Source organism: Sander vitreus, chromosome 5 (genome assembly GCF_031162955.1).
Source record: "Sander vitreus isolate 19-12246 chromosome 5, sanVit1, whole genome shotgun sequence".
NCBI classification, from domain to species: Eukaryota; Metazoa; Chordata; class Actinopteri; order Perciformes; family Percidae; genus Sander; species Sander vitreus.
This window is the reverse complement of record NC_135859.1, coordinates 24,589,409-24,607,314: the sequence shown is the minus strand read 5'-3', so window position 1 is coordinate 24,607,314 and position 17,906 is coordinate 24,589,409. Positions and strand designations below refer to the sequence as shown.

General features: G+C 40.4%; 1 protein-coding gene across 1 annotated transcript; it reads right to left on the bottom strand.

Moving 5' to 3' along the window:
• Positions 1 to 1,124: 1,124 nt before the first annotated feature.
• On the bottom strand, positions 1,125 to 13,409 carry snx18a (sorting nexin 18a). Its single transcript, XM_078251184.1, has 2 exons — positions 11,561 to 13,409; positions 1,125 to 2,588 (listed from the first exon to the last, which is right to left on the bottom strand). The coding sequence occupies exons 1-2, from the start codon at positions 13,077 to 13,079 to the stop codon at positions 2,335 to 2,337; spliced, it is 1,773 nt and encodes a 590-aa protein (XP_078107310.1). The 5' UTR covers positions 13,080 to 13,409; the 3' UTR covers positions 1,125 to 2,334.
• Between the last annotated feature and the right edge of the window lie 4,497 nt (positions 13,410 to 17,906).

Sequence of the window (17,906 nt, the reverse complement as noted above, 5' to 3'; positions counted from 1 at the left end):
GACATTTGGTACAGATATTCATGATGCCCAGAGGATGAATCCTAAAGACTTTGGTGATCCCTTGAATTTTCATGTAGCGCCACCAGAAGGTTAAAGTTTTCACTTGTCCAGTGAAACATCTCAAAACTTTCCCGTTGAAATGTAAGATTTTGTGCAGTTATTCATGGTTCTCAGAAAATGTATGCTAATGACTTTGGTGATCCTCTTATTTTCCCTCCAGCGCAAAACTTTGAGAGTTGACATTCATAGTTTTAAGTGAATGTTTCTGCTTCATTAAAGAAGCTCTAATATGAGAGGAAGTCTTGAGAAAGTCAGAGCCGGCTGTTTGCTTCTTAAGACCTGAATGAATGACTGGTGATGAAAGCTGCTGCTTGCTCTCTTGTATCTTCTGCTCCCTGTCACATCTGTCAAACTGAATTCTTATTGGGCAAAGAAGACACTGCACTGCTGCACACCATGTTCGCCTCAAGATAGTAAACAAAGGGCCAGCATTGGACAAAACTGTTAACGTGCCGAGGGAGAATTTAATAACAAATCAGACCATCTGTACGAGGAGAACACACTTATCTCCAATAAGCACTATTCTGCATCTTGGTTATCTTGGGTTATAGGTGGTGGAGATGACAGCTAATGAAAAACTATTTTTGACCTTTTCCTGTTGACTACGTGTTCACTGTCATACGCTCCAGCACTCGTAACAGTGGCCAGATGTCCCAGATGGCTGACCGGGCTCTGTGCTGTCAGCAGATCTGCGAACCGAGCGTGAGCTTAGCATGAAACACTGACACGGCACACCAGTCCTCCAGGGATGCAGCCAAGGAAACCTGCAGAGCTGTACCATTTTCTCTCTTTGTCTTTCTGCCATTATAAAATGGCTGCATTACAAGGGTTGTATAAAGTCTATAGTGAGTGTCTGAGGCGTTTTGAAAAGGGGCAGATTAACCTGTCAGCACATACACAGTTTTTTTTTATTGTCTTTTTCCCGGTTGTTCACTGTATTCAGGCTTATACTCTGGACTGAAGTGATCAGACATAAGCAGTCCAAATCACATGAATAGCAACAAAAGATGAAAGTAATAACATATTTAAAGTACTTGACAAAACACACAGGACCAACCAACAGCTTTGTGTGAAGGAGGAATTTATTTTGCATTTCGGCTTCTATATTAATCTCTTCATGATGCAACCAACACCATAAAGGTTAAAAACAGCAGTACAGGTGAACTGTCTAGAAGTGTGTGCTATGAAAAATACTGCATTATTAAAACAGGTGAGGAACCCTCTACCCATTAACAGCCTGTCTCCTAACACTAAGCCAAAACTAAGCCTGAAAACCAACATTTTGTTGACACAAATTCAGGTATCCGGCAAAGCAAATGTCCATCCTACTCGTCCCTTAAATTGTGCAGTGCTGGCTGTGCCCTGTGTAAGGCATAGGTTCCTATTGTCGAAGCAGGTAATCCTCTCTAGATCCTGATTTTATCACACTGTGTAAGTGTTGAAAAATCAATCCTGGGGCCACTGGGGGGAAGAAAATGGCACAATCGAACAATATCTCCCATGTAAGACACTGCCCTCGTTCAAAGCACAGTGATCTTTTTTTTTTTTTTTTTTTACAAAGACAACATTTGTAGCTTTGTAAAAACAAATAGAATATATTTCTGCATATACAGTATATAAAGCTTTTGAGTAACCACTAACAAAAATGACCAGAGAGAGAGAGGTAACCAGAAGGCACAGCGGGACAGTGGTGACAGTGGCTGTAAACATTTCGTCCTGTTTGTCCAAGGAGAGAGATACCAGGAAGGGCTTGAGTGTTTCCAGAAGGCAGTGTTTTACCCACTGGAGCATCGCTGCTCTTGGAGTGGCAGTCTTGTATAAACAGTCAATTAAAAACAGTGTTGTAAGGCTTAAAACATTTGATATATGAAGTCCTATGCCGGGTGTTTACGCAGCAGCAGATACAAGGTTCTCTCTCTGCGGGTCATAATATTGATTAGATTTAATTCACCCACCCACCGGACCAAGTGGTACACCATCATTATTATTGATTCTCATTCAATCTAAAGGCTGTTGTTTGGGTTACAAGTCGGCCTAACTTCGTTAAATTACACATGCTCTCTAAACAAGAACATCCAGTCCCCAGAAATGTGTCCAACACACACAGAAACCTGGATTTGGTTGAAATGTCATTATTACTGGAGCGTCATCTCCTTGAATGTCTCTCCCTGCTGGTTGAACAGCATTCACCAGTATGTCACTCCGCTGGGTGAGGGAGTTGCATGTGTCATTGATCACCAAGGACTAAACCGACGGGCTGAGACAAGCAGTCAATTACGCATTGTCATACTTCTGCAGAGTCTCCTCTAGCTTGCCTGTGATTTTTTGGAAGAAGGCAATTTGCTGCTGTAGGTAGTGCTGCATCTGTGCCTTGAAGTCACGCACGCGGATCTGGTGGAAGTGCTGGATCTCAGCCAGCGTGGCGCAGGAGATAATGTTGCAGCGCTCATCGATGCCTTCCGCCTGCGCCCGGTCCATCTTGCCCTCCTCTACATGTTTCTGGCTCTCTTTCACCTTTGTCAGGGCTCCTGTTGGGGGACGAGAGAGGAAAAAAAGATTTATTTTTTGTTTCATGATCACACAAGAGTGCATGTTATGCAAATGGAAAAAACACCCACGCCTTTTATTTATCAATGTTCAATCATCCAGATGCTATTTTAACCAGCCTGGGAAAACAGCCCACAAGAAGGCTAGGTTTTAAACAATGTTCTTTCCTTAAGACATGTTCTTATCAAACAGACATCTGACCTTCAGACTCTTTCACGGGAAAGTTAATTAATAATCTCAATATTATTTGCTATAAAGATTCAAGAGCACAGCTTTCCAGTAAATGTATAACTTCAAGGAACTGGCCAAAAATAGTTTGATGAACAGTTTGTTCCAAACTCCCTGAGAACCACATCCGTGTCTATAGTTAGAGAATGTGAGGGGGCCCGACTCTAAAAATATATCTATTACATTATGTCACTTCAAAGGCCTTTTCTAAACAACCATTTAAGGGGATTGTGCTGGCAGTTTGATACCATCTACCAATGATTGTTGGAAATTTGAATGCGTAAGAACACAACCAAATGTGAACAAGTCTGATTTGTAAGACTCAACTATTCTTTAATGCTGATGTCACGGTTAAGCAATTCATTGTTTAACAGGAATGAAATACGATTCTGTCTGATCTTCCATTTTTCACTCATAATGCTATACAAGAACGATGCTGTTTCTTTATTTCTATGCCTTGCTGTTGTTTAGCACAATATGTAGATGGATGGATGCAATTCACATGTGACAGCAGCATTACAAACCACACTGAACAAGGAATAGTACAAAGACTCAAATATCAAAACACATCAAAAGTAATAATATAAGTTCAAAAGTAAAAAGTATACCCTTTAAACATATGCCTATCCTAGCCATCAAGAGCATATTTAAAAACGTTTTCACTGGATGCTCAGTTTGAAACAAGTTAGATGGAGACATTAAAATGTAAGTCAGAGACAGCATTTTCATGAAGCTGAAGTTAGCTTAACTTTAGCTAGCTAACTAAGACTGACAAAATCTGCAATTGACACTTGTTATTTCTAGAAATGAGAACTTTTGTATAAATGTGCCTGACATCAGGGACTCAGTTTTTTTTTTTTTTAAATAATAAATTGATGAGTTTTGAGTGGTTCATCTTCCATCATCATTGTGTGAGAACAGAAGGCTGGACTCGCTTAGCAACAGCAACTAAAGGGGGGTGGGGCTTGTAAAAAAATTCTTTTTTCAAAACAAGGCTACAAATGAAGACGAAATTATAAAAAAATAAATAAATTTAAAAAAAGAAAACTACTTGCTTTTACCCATCATTGTCACTTGGTGGTTATTGAGGACTTTCAATTGTTCTTTGAGTTCAGCTGTTGGACATTGCTTTGATCACGACACGTGAATTCAAATAAACCATGACGAGGTCAAAAACTTGACCTTGCAAAAACAAAAAGAAGGCCAGCATATTACACTCATACTGAGAGTTTCATCTCTCAGTTTCCACTCTGCTAGGAAGAGCTACTTGCAGTCGTCACTGTGGTAAACTTTTGTGGCATAAGAGGACCACGACATGATGTTTTCCAAACCTACCATTTTCACACATATCAACTGTCACTGCTGTTCTACTCTTTAAAAAAAAAAAAACCCTGCTGAGTTTTGCTTACTGCGGAATAAGCCTTCAGCCATACTGTTGCCAAAACAAAAAATCTGCCTAAAGGTTCCCAGACAGATGGTTCAATGGGAGCAGAAGGCAGGGTCAAATCACCAGTAGCAGATGACTTATCAAACTGCTGACATTTTCTGACCGAGTCTAGGAAGAAATGTCATGAGCAATAAGCATCGAGTTGAAACGCAAGAGAAACTGACAGGATATGACATTCTGTCTGATCTAACTACTTAAAAATGTTTACACGTCACATCTGGAGTCAAAGAAACGTTTCCTTGGGCTGTGACATGAATGCTAATGTGTGTGTACTTACATCATTTCTTAGTGTTTTTCTTAGAATTTGTGCTTGTCCAAAATGATTTCTGGATTTCAAACTTGTGGGCCAAAGATTTGAAATTTAAAAGACATGTTTCCGCTTTTTTTTTTATTAACTTTGCAGCCCTTGTGATAGTCTAAGCAGAAGCAGATGGTAAAGCAAGAAGCTGCTTTAGAAAATTGGGATTGGCATTTTCCAAACATCTTCTGACATTCAAAAGCGCAAACAATTGTGAAAATAATTAGCAGATTAACTAATCATGAAAATAATAGTTGTAGCCCTGACGGTGCCTGCCCAGTGTACGCGACCTGACTGGCAATACAATTTACACTCATTCATTGTGTATGCGAAGCGACTAATTCGCTGCACAAAGAATGCTGGGATACCTGGCGAGCGGACCAAGTCACAAGCGACCGGCGGGGCAGGGCGGATGCGTGTTTATATGAATTGTCTGTGTACAATGGGAAGGCACCGTCAGATGTTTTGTATCAAACTTTATATGAAACTAGTTCTGTCCTTGTTCGTTGTTCAATGTGGCAGAAACATTGGTTGACTCAATACTTTTAAACACAGATGTACTACTCTATGCAGGTGTGAGGTTATAGTGTTCAACACTGACATGTTGTAATTGTTCAAAAGGCCACAGACAAATGCAAGTGCAACTCCACGCATGGCATAACCAGCTGACAGACAATGTGATCTCTGAGCATTGGCTTTAGGGTGGTGTGTTCCAAGGTGCGATTAGGGATGCACCGATCCGACTTTTTCAGTCCCGATACCGATGCCTGGGCTTTGTGTATCTGTCGATACCCGATACCGATCCGATACTGTTGTTGAATTACTAATACACCGTATACCTTCCAACTTATACCTTCCTTCCACCATGTGGAAGAGACTAAAGGCACCATACTTTCCTAACTAAACATTACTTTCCTAACTAAGACAAAATAACATAGATGTAATGTATTGAATTCTTATTTATTTGTACACTCAACTCTTCCAGCATGCGACACACGTGCGACAGAGGGAAACAAACTAACAAAACTGGATTGGCCCGTGGATCTGTTAATTTTTCCGATCCCCGATCCAGCTATTTTGTCAATATCGGGACCGATATCCGATCTTAAGATCGGATCGGTGCACCCCTAGGTGAGATTTGGGCCCTTAAGGCATGCAGTAAGACTTCCTGTATTGGCCCATCGTGAGATTTTGTAGTCATTATGTGAGCTTAGTCACCAGTCACACTGAAAGTCTAATTCAGCCTGCTTGCTTCCTGAAACAAGGGAGCACAGAAGAGTGTCTAACCTAACCCTGCTTTTGGCTTCTTTCTACCCTAAAGGTTCACAGAAATGCCTTACAAGTTCTTTTTCTAAATTTAATTTGATTCAATTTAATTCAAAGGGGCTTTATTGGCATGATGAAAGTTTCAATAACAATCTTGCCAAAGCATCAAAATACAATTTGTCCAAATATTCGTACAGAACACAATAAACATTATGAACATTAAAGTGCTCATATTATGGTTTTTGGCTTTTTCCCTTTCCTTTATTGTGTTATATATCTTTTTGTGCACATTATAGGTTTAAAAAGTGAAAAAGCCCAAAGTCCACCCCAAAGGGCCTTACCATCTCCAACAGAAAACACTGTTCACAAACTGCTCCAAACAGCTCTATTGTAGTCCAGCCTTTACTTCCGTGACGAACGTGCGTCACTTTGTAACACACGTTATAATGCTCGCCTAGCTGCTAGCATGGCACGCCCTCATACTCTGCTTCTTAATGGCTAGTTGTCATTACTTAGCTACTGCGCATGTGTGACTCCCAACAAAGATGGAACAGAAGTGAGATGCCTCACTTGGTAGCTAAAACAGAGAGCCCAACACACAGGGTGGAAAGAGGAGCTGCAGCAATGTGCAGTGTGGCAATTAAACCATGTAAACCTATTCTGGTGCAACCTCTAAAAACAATTATGAACCTGAAAATGAGCATAAGATATGCATAATTATGAACCTGAAAAATAGCATAATATGAGCACTTTAATCTCTCTCTCTCTAAAAGTAAAGATAACAGGGGAGGCGGGAACAAACACAGCTCTCCAAAGACTGAAATGCCAATCCCAAAGGTGTTTACTGTACTGTACCTTAAAGGTCTCTGGCTTCCTGCGTTTTAAAAGCCCACTAATGGACTAAGGTGGAATAATTGTTGTCATGGAGATTTTATGAGAAAGGCAAGAGTTCAGATATAGAAGATGGTGTCAGCAAACTGTAACATATAGAGAGCCAAATCATTTTTCATTGACCACCCCCTATGAGATCTGTAGCATACTGCAGTGTCACACCATGAATAAGGAGACACTCTGATGAACGCCCCTGAAGAAATCCTCCCTGGGTGTCATTGAGCCCTCCTAGACTCATTGGAGGCACCCGCTTCCGCTCTTACGTAATCCCTGGTTACACAACACAGAGCTACTGCGGGCCTGTGACCCGAAAAACCAGCGGCAATCCCCACCTCATCACTCAGCCACCTGTCATTCATTTGTGCATCAGAGGATTTTTAAATAGCCTGTAACAATATATCAGACAGACTTGCAGCAGACTTCCAGTTTGCACAGGAGTGTCTGCTGAAAGGATAACTCAGCAGGAAAACATGACATTGTTGTAAATTGGTGCTTTCCCTTACTTGTCTGGTATTGTTCTATCTCTTCATGCAGCGATAAAAGTGTGATGAGATCAGACAGGTAAAGTTTAAAAGGTTAAAAGGTGCCTTTATTGCCATTTCTAGGCACACACAGAGAAACAAAATTGATCCTCTTGATGTGCTCAATAGATACAATTAACAAGGGAAACAAAACACATAAATCAAATAAAAATAAGGATAAAGTAGTATGTAAATGTAATTGAGAACATTCCTCATTGCATTCATGTTGATCACAATATGTTTGCACATATCCAAAACGCATCAACGCACAGAGCTGGTCGTAGGCCGTAAACTGCAGTAAAAAACCCGATTGAGACGCAGACTCCGAATGCGCTGTATACATGTCCAAAGAATGCCTCTACAAAAAAATATGACTTGCATATGGGTGGCGCGCTATTACTTTAGCTACCTTATTAAAATGCCCTGGTCTAAAGTCAACCACAAGTTTTACCCCTAAGAAACACTGCAGGCAAGATCAACATGATCAGACAGTAAGTGTTTGAACAAGAAGTTAAAGCAGAAGAACTGGTTGTATTTCAATATCACCTGACAAATAGACTGTGAGCTGTGTCAAAAAAAGAGACGTGTTTTCACCTAAACATAAACTGCTGGATCTTTTTTAGATTGCAATTTAACGCATGCAAAAGTTTTAATATTCAATTACCCCCTCCTCTTACACTTCAATAATGCTGAATACGATTCTTCACTTGTAACACAAAATAGCTTCTTCTGTAGCCAGCCAAACCAGACTTAACCCTATGGTTAAATTGTAAACAGTGAGCATTTGTGAAACCCTTCTCTTCCCTTCCTCTTTCCCAAGAGCCCAAAATAAGAAAATAAAACAAAACCATGTCCTAATCTGATATTGTGTCAAGGCCCCTATATCATTTTGTACAAAAATAAAGGATGTGAAACTCAACACGTTTCTGGAAGCCACACAATATACAGTATGATGCCAATATCATGAGCTAACATGGCTAATGGGCTCCCCGAAGAGGTGGCGATCAATATGGTTATGTTCGGTGTCCCTCTGTGGGACAGCTCATATTTCACTGGTCACTTTCAAGGGGACAAATAAAAACCTGCCTGCTGCCCTAATGAGACGGACATAGGGAGCTATTAATGGAATGGAGTTGTTGATAAAACTGACAATGTGTTGACAGGTTTCTCCTAAACAGAGCAACAGTGATATGACTGCAAGAGATAACCTCTTAAATAGGGTTAATGACCAAGCATATTAGCCTTAACCTACAATTGTAACGCTGCTGACCATTTGACTTTCTGACTGGTTTTAAATCTTGAGCACCCACCAATGCATTAATACAGCACTTTTGAGTCCCAGCCGGCCATACTTGGTCCAATGAGTTTCTGTGTGACCACTTCTGTTGCGGAAATGTGTACTCTGCTCTATGACAACAAAGGATGTGGCCTAGCCTCTCTTCATGTTTATAACTGTGAGAAGGCAGCAATAAACATCACATCATAACAGAAGAATAGCACTTGTGAACGTTTCCTCCACACGTTTATCAGGAAAGGCGTATTAGAACCGAGCAAGAGATGATGTACACGGTTGTTTTATTAAATATATGAGAGACAGAGAGAAAGGAAAAGGGAGACAAAGGGACATAAAAAATGCCAAACTCAGAACATGTCCACGGCTGGTGTATGTTTAAGCTCCGATCTGCATATTATCTTCACACAATGATATGCCAGTGAAATTCAGTGTTTATGGCTTCATTAAAAACCACCTATTCTTACTAATTACAGTCATTTCACTGCAGTATGTCAAGTGCTGGATGATTCTACAAAACCTTGGAGGTGAGTAGACTTTGCAAAGGGTATTTGCATTTAATGGTCCCTGGAAACATGTAGGCAATTTATGTAACAAGTAGCCATTCAGTTGTCATGAACAAGGGAACTTTTAAAAATATTTTAATGTAATGCAGGCACATTAATGGTTCCGATATATCACTGTCACTACCATGTGGCGTAATAAATGTTTATAGCCTCTTGCATATACTGGCACAATATAGCAACCAAAAGGTTTAGTAGTATGAGTGGTTACATAAAGATGCTGCTTGCACTTTAAACCGTTTTTTTGTGATTTACTTTTCCTATAAATAAGTAAATAAATAAGGAATGCATTCTTCGCTTGTATAATGATAATGGGTGAAAGGAATACACGCATAAAAATAAAACAAGCTCAACTGGACTAAACAGCCTTAGTCCACTAAAAACAAAACAAGATCAAAGTAATTTGGGATTCAATATGCCACACACGGCTCTCTTTTCATCTGCTGCATGCCCTGGCTTTACCGTCAGCTTTGTTTTCAGCCTGTGGTGAGGCCCTGTTTCACTGCACCCTGACATCTTTCCTCAACACTGTGCCCCCAGCAAGGTCTTCCACATGTGGTATCGAATCAGGGTTTCGTATCTATGGTTTAATGCTGGGCTTATCACACCAGACTGTTTAAATGGTTGTTTTGCCTTATTTGGGCTGTGTGTGGCCTACGTGGCAAGCTTGATTTGAACTGACTGGGAAGTTTGTGTCCCACTGCAGCCTAAACACAGTCTGTCCTGTTTCCCCCTAGTGTTGTCTATTGTGGACTGTGTACTGAACGGGCCCAGTGTTTGTAGGGAGAGCCAAATGATAAAACAAGATGTCAACGGGCAAGTAACCATGTACCTAGTTATTTAAATACTCGACACCGCAGGGGACTCTGACTGGTGGATGAAGAGATTATTTTCCCACCCTGATTTGACAGCCATGTGATTTTAGGAGGTTAGAGCACTGGGACTGAACATAATGCATGGAATGAGAAGGATTAGTTCCCAGCATCCTCTGTATAGGCCCATCCCATCTATATATGGTGTCCTACATGGCACTGTTGGTGGGGGTTCTTTCCAGTTGTCTGTGATTGTGACGATTTACGTTTCATGTGATTTAATTCCCATCAGAAGGAAGCAATTGTGCCACATTCCCACATGGTAAACAGCAGTGAGAGCTTCCCTCTAAACACAAATGCTACAATGCTGTGCCTCTTGCATAACAGTGTTGCCTCTCATGACAGTGACATTTTGCCACACAATGAGAACAATCATCGGGTTAGGGTCATGTAGGATGGCCTAGATTAGTCCAACATTGACTTTCTGTGCAAAGACAACTAAACTTGTGGACAATCATTTGTAAAGGATTTAGCTGCAAATGTTATTTTTGCGTCAGTGTTGTGATCGACACGCCAAGCAGGACATTCTCTTTCTCCAGGGCACTAACATGTAATACTATGTACCTATCCTGCTGTACTCAGGAATCTCATGTACAGATGTATGTGTAGACTAACTGAGTCATTCAACAGCATAATTGCAACACTAGTGAACCCTGCAATGAGTGCGGTTAGGTTCACTTCGAGATAGAGGAACCATTGGCATTTTAGTCTATATGCTAATATCTGAACACTCTTTTTGTGTATTGTGGAGCTCTCTGTTGTAGTCATTTCTTATTGTATGTGTTTTGTCTTGTATTTGTCTGTCTTTTGCTGTTTTGTATTGTGCTATGGACCGTTTTTTGTGTCCTGAATAAAGAATAAAGTAAAGTATCACCCCGTAAATGGAAAATTAAACACAGCCAAATGGGTGCCGCCCATTTGATTAAGCAAGTGGGACAAACAGGGGCAGCAGCATGTAAACCGATTCCCAAATGCAAACACTGCCTATTTGTTTTACAAAGTGACGTAAGCTATAAGTGTAACCTGTCTGCTGACTGCTGTTGACAAGTATAACAATTCAAATGGCCTGAAACAAATAACACTGTTTATCTTTTAACGGCCAGCAAACACACTTATTTCTTTACTTTGAAACATGTTGATTGATCCTCAGCCAGATTTGTGGTAGAAAGTAAGGTTTGGGAACAACATTTATGATCCCACAGGTACCATTTTGTTTCATGTTTAATATATTTTAAAGTGTATTTGTGGTGAATTTAGACTGACTGGACCACTGGGATTATAAAACATTTCAGTAGTAGATGAGTGAGATTTGTCTCCTAGTGTTGTTCTGGGATTTGAATTGTGTGTACCTGTGTTCAGTTTAGTTTTGGGTTTATTCTGACTATATCTTTAATTTGAAACCATCTTGTCTTTAGTCTAATTTTTCTATAACAATAGTCTGTAATAGACTAGAAGAAATGAAAATAAACATTAAAGGTTGGTGTCATGATTTCATGAATCCTGCGAAAGCAACCTTATACAAAATGATGAATCAGTGAGTGACAAATGTATAAAATGTACAGTGTTGTTATTTTACCTTTCTGGACATGGATGATGTCTGGGTAGTTTGCCAGGTGTCCTTGGTATAGAGCTAACAAATCCATGATCGGGTCGAGATCCTTTCTGGGCTGCTCAGCAAAATACTCTCCAATGGCTTCATACGCCTCCCCAGTGAAGGATATAGCCTGGTTGAGTCCAGTAGAGTACGCCTGCTGGTCCATTTCAAAGGCTTGGCTGAGGACCCTAAATGACAGCCCCACTTTCTGATACTCCTTCTTAAAGCCAGTGATCTGCTTGCGGGCAAACTCATTGACGGTGGCATTGAGCTGGAAGGCGCTGTCGTCCATCCTTTTGGTGAAAGTCTTGAATCCGTCAATTTTGCTCTCCACCTCCTGGAAGTCGAGCGGAGCCGCAGGGGGGCTGATAGTGAGGAAAAAGTTGGCTCCAACCATCTCGTCCTTCTCCGCCTTCCTCTTACCCTGCTTCCAGGCCTTCTCGTCTGTACTGTTGCAGGTGAGGAAGTGCTGGAAGACATCACACCTGGCCAGGACAGGGTGACTGGTCATGTGGTTCATCCACCATATGAGGCCTTTCCTCCTCTTGGAGATGAAGTCTTCCTCGAAGCGCCCTGTGGCCTGCTTCTCCGGGATGTGTGGCACTGAGATGACAGGAAATTTCTCCACCAGCCGAGCATACAGCCAGTCAAAGTGCTTATACCTCCTGTTCACCTGGTTCTGTGTGTGGGTCGGTGTCAGCTTATAGGAGATGTAGCTTTTCATGCCCTTGAACTTGGTCTGTTTAGTGGGGTCGTCAATTGTACAAGCGAATGGGTAAGGGTTCTCCTGCCACTCAGGACCATACTGACCCAACACCACACAGATCTTATCCCCGTCCTTCACAAAGCCTGAAGCCTCTCCGAGCACAAACGCCTCTCCTCCTGACTTTACAAAGGTTGAAAACCTGTTCAGGTTTCTACTGACCGTGGCAGAGCTCTTTGCTTGCTGTGCATTACCTCTTGACATTGAGGACGTTGACACTCTGTAAGTGGATGGCCCATTGCCTTCAAAGTCATGATACCTTCCTCCTACAGTCCCTGGCTCATCTGCAACAGTAGAGCTGTCATCCCAGTCATCATCCCAGTCATCATCGCTCCCTTGGCTGGCCTGCTGGTAAGTGTGCTGCTGCTGCTGTGGTTGTGTTGGGGCTGAGAAAGTGGCGAAACTAGGCGCAGACGGTTTAGAAAAGTTCTCAGCTTTATTCTGAGGCTTATAAGAGCCGTCAAAACCTCCGGATGGGATGTTGGCGTATCGGGAGTCCGGGTGAGTGTCCCCAGATGTGCTGCAGCTGTTGTTGTTGAGCGTGGAGGCGGCGTCGTTCCTCAGGATCTCCACGTAGGAAGCGGGGAACAGTCCCCTCTCCCCTTTGCTATTCGTCCCCTCAAACCAGCCATCAATGTCCTGTTCGCTGTACAAAGTTAGGATTTCGTTCTCCCTCACCGAGACCTCCCCGGGGTTTTCAGAGTTGAAGTCGTACAGCGCCCTGGCTCTGAGCGCCATGATTCACCAACAGCTGGAAGAAGATAGCGGGCTAACTTGTGGCTGGCTGGCCGGGGCAGGAGGGAAGCGCAGCGGGCAGCCAGGCTAGCTCAGTCAGCCCACCCGAAACTAACGTTACTCTTCAAACTCCGCGAACAAACTTCTCGCAGTGTGAGAAAAAAACATCCTGTTTATACCCCTCTCTGCGCGGTCCTTTCTCTTGGTCAAACCTGAGAGGAAACGGAGGTGTTTTTTAATCCAGAGGTTGCAGCAACAACAACACTAATCTGAGCTCCTCCAGTCTCCCTCAGATCCGAGTAGGACGCTTCTGTCTGCAGCAACAGCACGTCGACCAGGCTGAATAATCGAGGGCGGAGCTACAAGATGCTGCAATCCACCCAGACAACACAAATCAACCGCCTGTTGAGTGAGTGCGACGATAAAGCTCTTCCAAACGCGTTGAGTGCTTCATATTCTAAAAACATGCCACAGACGAGCCTCACCAGCCTGTCAGATCGGTTAGTTGCATTTAAGAAGAGTTGTTTTGTGAGCGGGGAGATAACAGTGGAAAAGGTAATAGCCTACTACCTCAGTACACGCTGCTAATGCTAATAACTTGTAACCTGTAACCAGCATTCTCTCTGCTACAAGTAAAAGTCCTGCATTCAAGAAGTGACTTAATTAAGTACAAAAGCACAAAGATCAAAATATACTTAAAGTACCAAAATGTAAAAATACTCATTATGCAGAATGGCCTATTTCAGAATAATATAGGCTATATTATATTATAGGATTGTAATTCTTGATGCATTAATGTGTAGGCTACATGACTTTAATGTTGCAGCTGGTAAATGTGGAGCTAATTTGAATTACTTTTTATACTGCTGGTTATCTTAATTTAGACATGGACATGACATGTACCCTTAATTATATGACTCTTATAATAATAAAGCATAATTTATTAGTTGATTTATATGTTGTATTACTAATCAAAATCTGCTAAAGTAACTAGTAAGTGAAGCTATCACATATAATGTAATGGAGTGGAGTGCATCACATTTTTAGTGGAGTAAAAAGTACAATATTTGCCTCCAAAATGCACCTCAAATAGCCTACCTCAAAACTATACTTAAATACAGTACTTGAGTAAATGTACTTAGTTACATTCCACCACTGGATATAAAGTGTTTTTTTGTTGGAACTTAATACATTTACAACATTGAACTTGTAATTTAATTTCAATTTTATGCTACTAAATACTTAAATACATTTCAGAGGCAAAATATAGTAGTAGTAGTTACTAGGTACTTTTCAGATGAAGAGTATGCCCAAAAACCCTATAATGAGCCTATAAAATACAATGCATAGCTATAGATTAAAGCGCCCATATTATGCTCATTTTCAGGTTCATAATTGTATTTTAAGGTTGTACCAGAATAGGTTTACATGGTTTAATTTTCAAAAAACACCATCTTTTTGTTGTACTGCACAGCTGTCTCTCACTGCTGCAGCTCCTCTTTTCACCTGGTCTCTGTTTTAGCTACAGAGTGAGACCTCTTTTCTTCTTCTTCTCCTGTACTATCTTTGATTGCACTCGCACATGCGCAGTAGCTCAGATGTAGATCATGTCAGCTAGCTAGCTCCATAGACAGTAAAAGAAAGGCTGTTTCTACAACTTCGGTCAGTTACAAGGCAGGATTAGCTGGGAGACTTCTAAATGAGGGTGCACATGTAAGTAGTTCTTTTGTAGATTATGGTGAACTTGTGTGTGTTGTAGCAGTGCTTTGCTATTGAGAACGAGGTAGCATGCTAGCGTTAGCGTTAGCATGCTAACGCTACGAGCTAACGGTTGCGGTTAACCAGCACGTTTCGGCTTGTGATGTCACAAGCCGTGCCGATTTTGAACAGCTCACCCAGAGACTGAAGGCAGGACACATTCAGAAACCGTATCTCACTCAAAACAGTATGGATGGATTTTTTTCAAAGTTGGTATGCGTGTGGAAGCACCAGAGACACAAAAGAACAGCCCAAATCCCAGAAAATGTGTTTTTTTCATAATATGGGCACTTTAAACTACCCTACCGTAAATAAAGTAGCCTAGTCAAAATTAGGTCCACCTCGACCAGCTACAACATGATAATGGTGCTTACATGTTGATGCCTCACACATGACCTAATTGTTAAAAGTGGTGCATTAACATAAATATACCAGTTAAGGGGTTATTCTTCTGCATAATTTGTTACTTTAATTTAGTTTGATAGAATCAGTCTATAAAACCAAACAATGTCCAAGACTTTAATTGTGGAATGTAAGTGCCCATTAGGCTGCTAAAAAAACCAAAATTCCCAGAAAAGATACAGAGGACTTGACTCTACATGTCCTCAGTGGTAGCTACAGCCTTGTTGGGAACCAGTGATCCATTTCCACTTTCATGGCTCAAATGTGTACTGAAGTATGGAAAAGAAGTCAGCTTTGATTTTCTTGTTTAACTGGGTATCATATAGGCAAGGCAGCTTTATTTGTATAGCACATTTCAGCAACAGGGCAATTCAAAGTGCTTTACATAAAACATTAAAGAACAGTTAAAACAGTTTTTAAAAATATAGTATTATGTATACAGTATTAATCACAAACGGAGCAGCCAAACATATCTTCTTTTATAAAACATTTTATCCTAGAAAAATAAAGCACTGTGGAATTTGACAGTATTATAAAGTTGAGGCCAATACCTATTCCCAGTCATGAAGCCAGAATCCCCACCTGGTTTAGTAATTAAAGATTATAGATAGATAAAGAAGGTTGGATGTCAGGATCTTGCCAACCTTTGTCATTCCCAGCATGATGGTTCAACACCCATACCATTATTAGCTCAAGACTGATCAGCTCACTGTATGTCTCTATATCAGTCCAATGGTATGTAATCAATGATATATAAATCACTGATCTAAAAATACACAAATACATCTGTTGATCATTAAAGCAGGCAGATATTCTGTCCTAGACATGAATGGCTAAATATCTGTTGTAGTCACTCAGTCTCTACCAGTAACCTGTAATGACTCAACAAAGCTCTGCAAAGAAATATGTGTAGCTATATGTGTAGCTACAAATGACTCATAATTAATAACCCTTGCTTGTGTTTGGTAGATGTGAATTTGTTATACCAAGCAAATCATTATTTTATAAGAATGCAGTTCAGTTGAGATCTGTATTGTCCCACTAGAGGACATTCTTTTTGCAGCAAGGCAGCGTAGAAACATAAAACATGAACACAATAGAAAAATGATAAGACAGGAGAAGTCTCCTGGCCATCTAAATATTTAAAAACATTTTCCAGTGTGAAAGTTTGTTTTTAGGTGGAATGGTTTATTGATGAGATGCACTGAAGTTGCAACTGTAGCAATTGCTAATCAAATCTTTAACTGTTTCCTGTAATCAGCAGGAAACAACAGACACTTTTAACATGTATTTCCCTAAACTTTGGAGTTTGTGTTGTATTATATATTAGTTCTGTAGCCAATATCTTAAAATTAGAAAGGGGTCTGCCCCATCAACTAATCTGTGATGCCACTCGAATGTACAGCTTCAAAGATCATAAACTGGTGATTCCAGAGTAAAGGTGACTCTGACATTGGCCAGGGTACTTTTAAAGGATAAAAGCATATTTTTATACTGATAATGTTTAATTGTATCATTTACATTGAATAGTTTAGAGATTTATTTTAATGGTCTATAAAACCTGCCTTAAAGAACCACTAACTAACTCATGACCATTGCTTTAAATAAAGAGTTTTATGTCCAATGAACTATATGCATTGCATGGGCTTTTGCACCCCACTGAAACTAAACTAAACTGAAAGTTCTTTTTTTAAATATAGGCTAAAAAGTTACATTACCTGAGTTTGTACTTGTATTTTAGGACTCATTTTTAATGACCACTCAGCTCAATGATGTGCCATTTACTCTAGTAGATACTGCCCCCTTGTGGCTATTTGTTTTTCTCATAGGGAAGGCATTTGAATTCTTCACATTAGATACAAATAATTCTAATGGTAACAGTAAAAATCTGAATAAAGACAGTTTTTAAAGTTTGGTTATAATCATTATTGGGAATGCTAATCTAATGTTTCTTAAATTGCTCAAAGCTTTTAATGATGCATCTAATCTTATTGCTGTTACATTTTTACCTCAGTAAGCAAAGACATTGCATTGAAATTGAAATGTGAACAATGATATGCTATGATATGCCAGTGCAGGACTTATGAAAATGTAAATCACGGGGGTACCGGTAGCACAGGTGGTAAAGCAGATTGACCATAAATGTTATGGGTGGTCCCTAGCTCCTTCTGTCCACTTGTCAAAATGGCCTTGAGCAGTCCTTGACACTGAACTCCAGATAGCTTATGATGTGTGTGTATAGAAAAATGTGAGTAATAAAAACACTCTTTTAAATGAATGTAATGCAAACCAGTTTTACTTAACAATCATAGCATTTTACTAGAGGCCAGCAGAGGTCTCTCCTCTCACATTTAACTGGGTCAGATGTCCTGACGAAGACAACACTACAGCTGTATACCTTTTACACATGCTTGAATATTCTGCATATTAAAGTAAATGTCTTCCTGTGTCTTCTCAACATCCTCCATACCTGTGCAGAGGACATCCAGTTCACCTTCTACTTAACTATGTTCAGGGAGATTTCCAGCACATCTAATGAAATATTGAAGAGGAGTGTAGTCTCCAGGGAACAGGAATTACATCAGTATGCAGCGTGCATCACAGTTGCAGACTAGAGATTTATACTGTTCCCCTAATCAGAATGATATAATATAATTGTTTTGTCTGGTA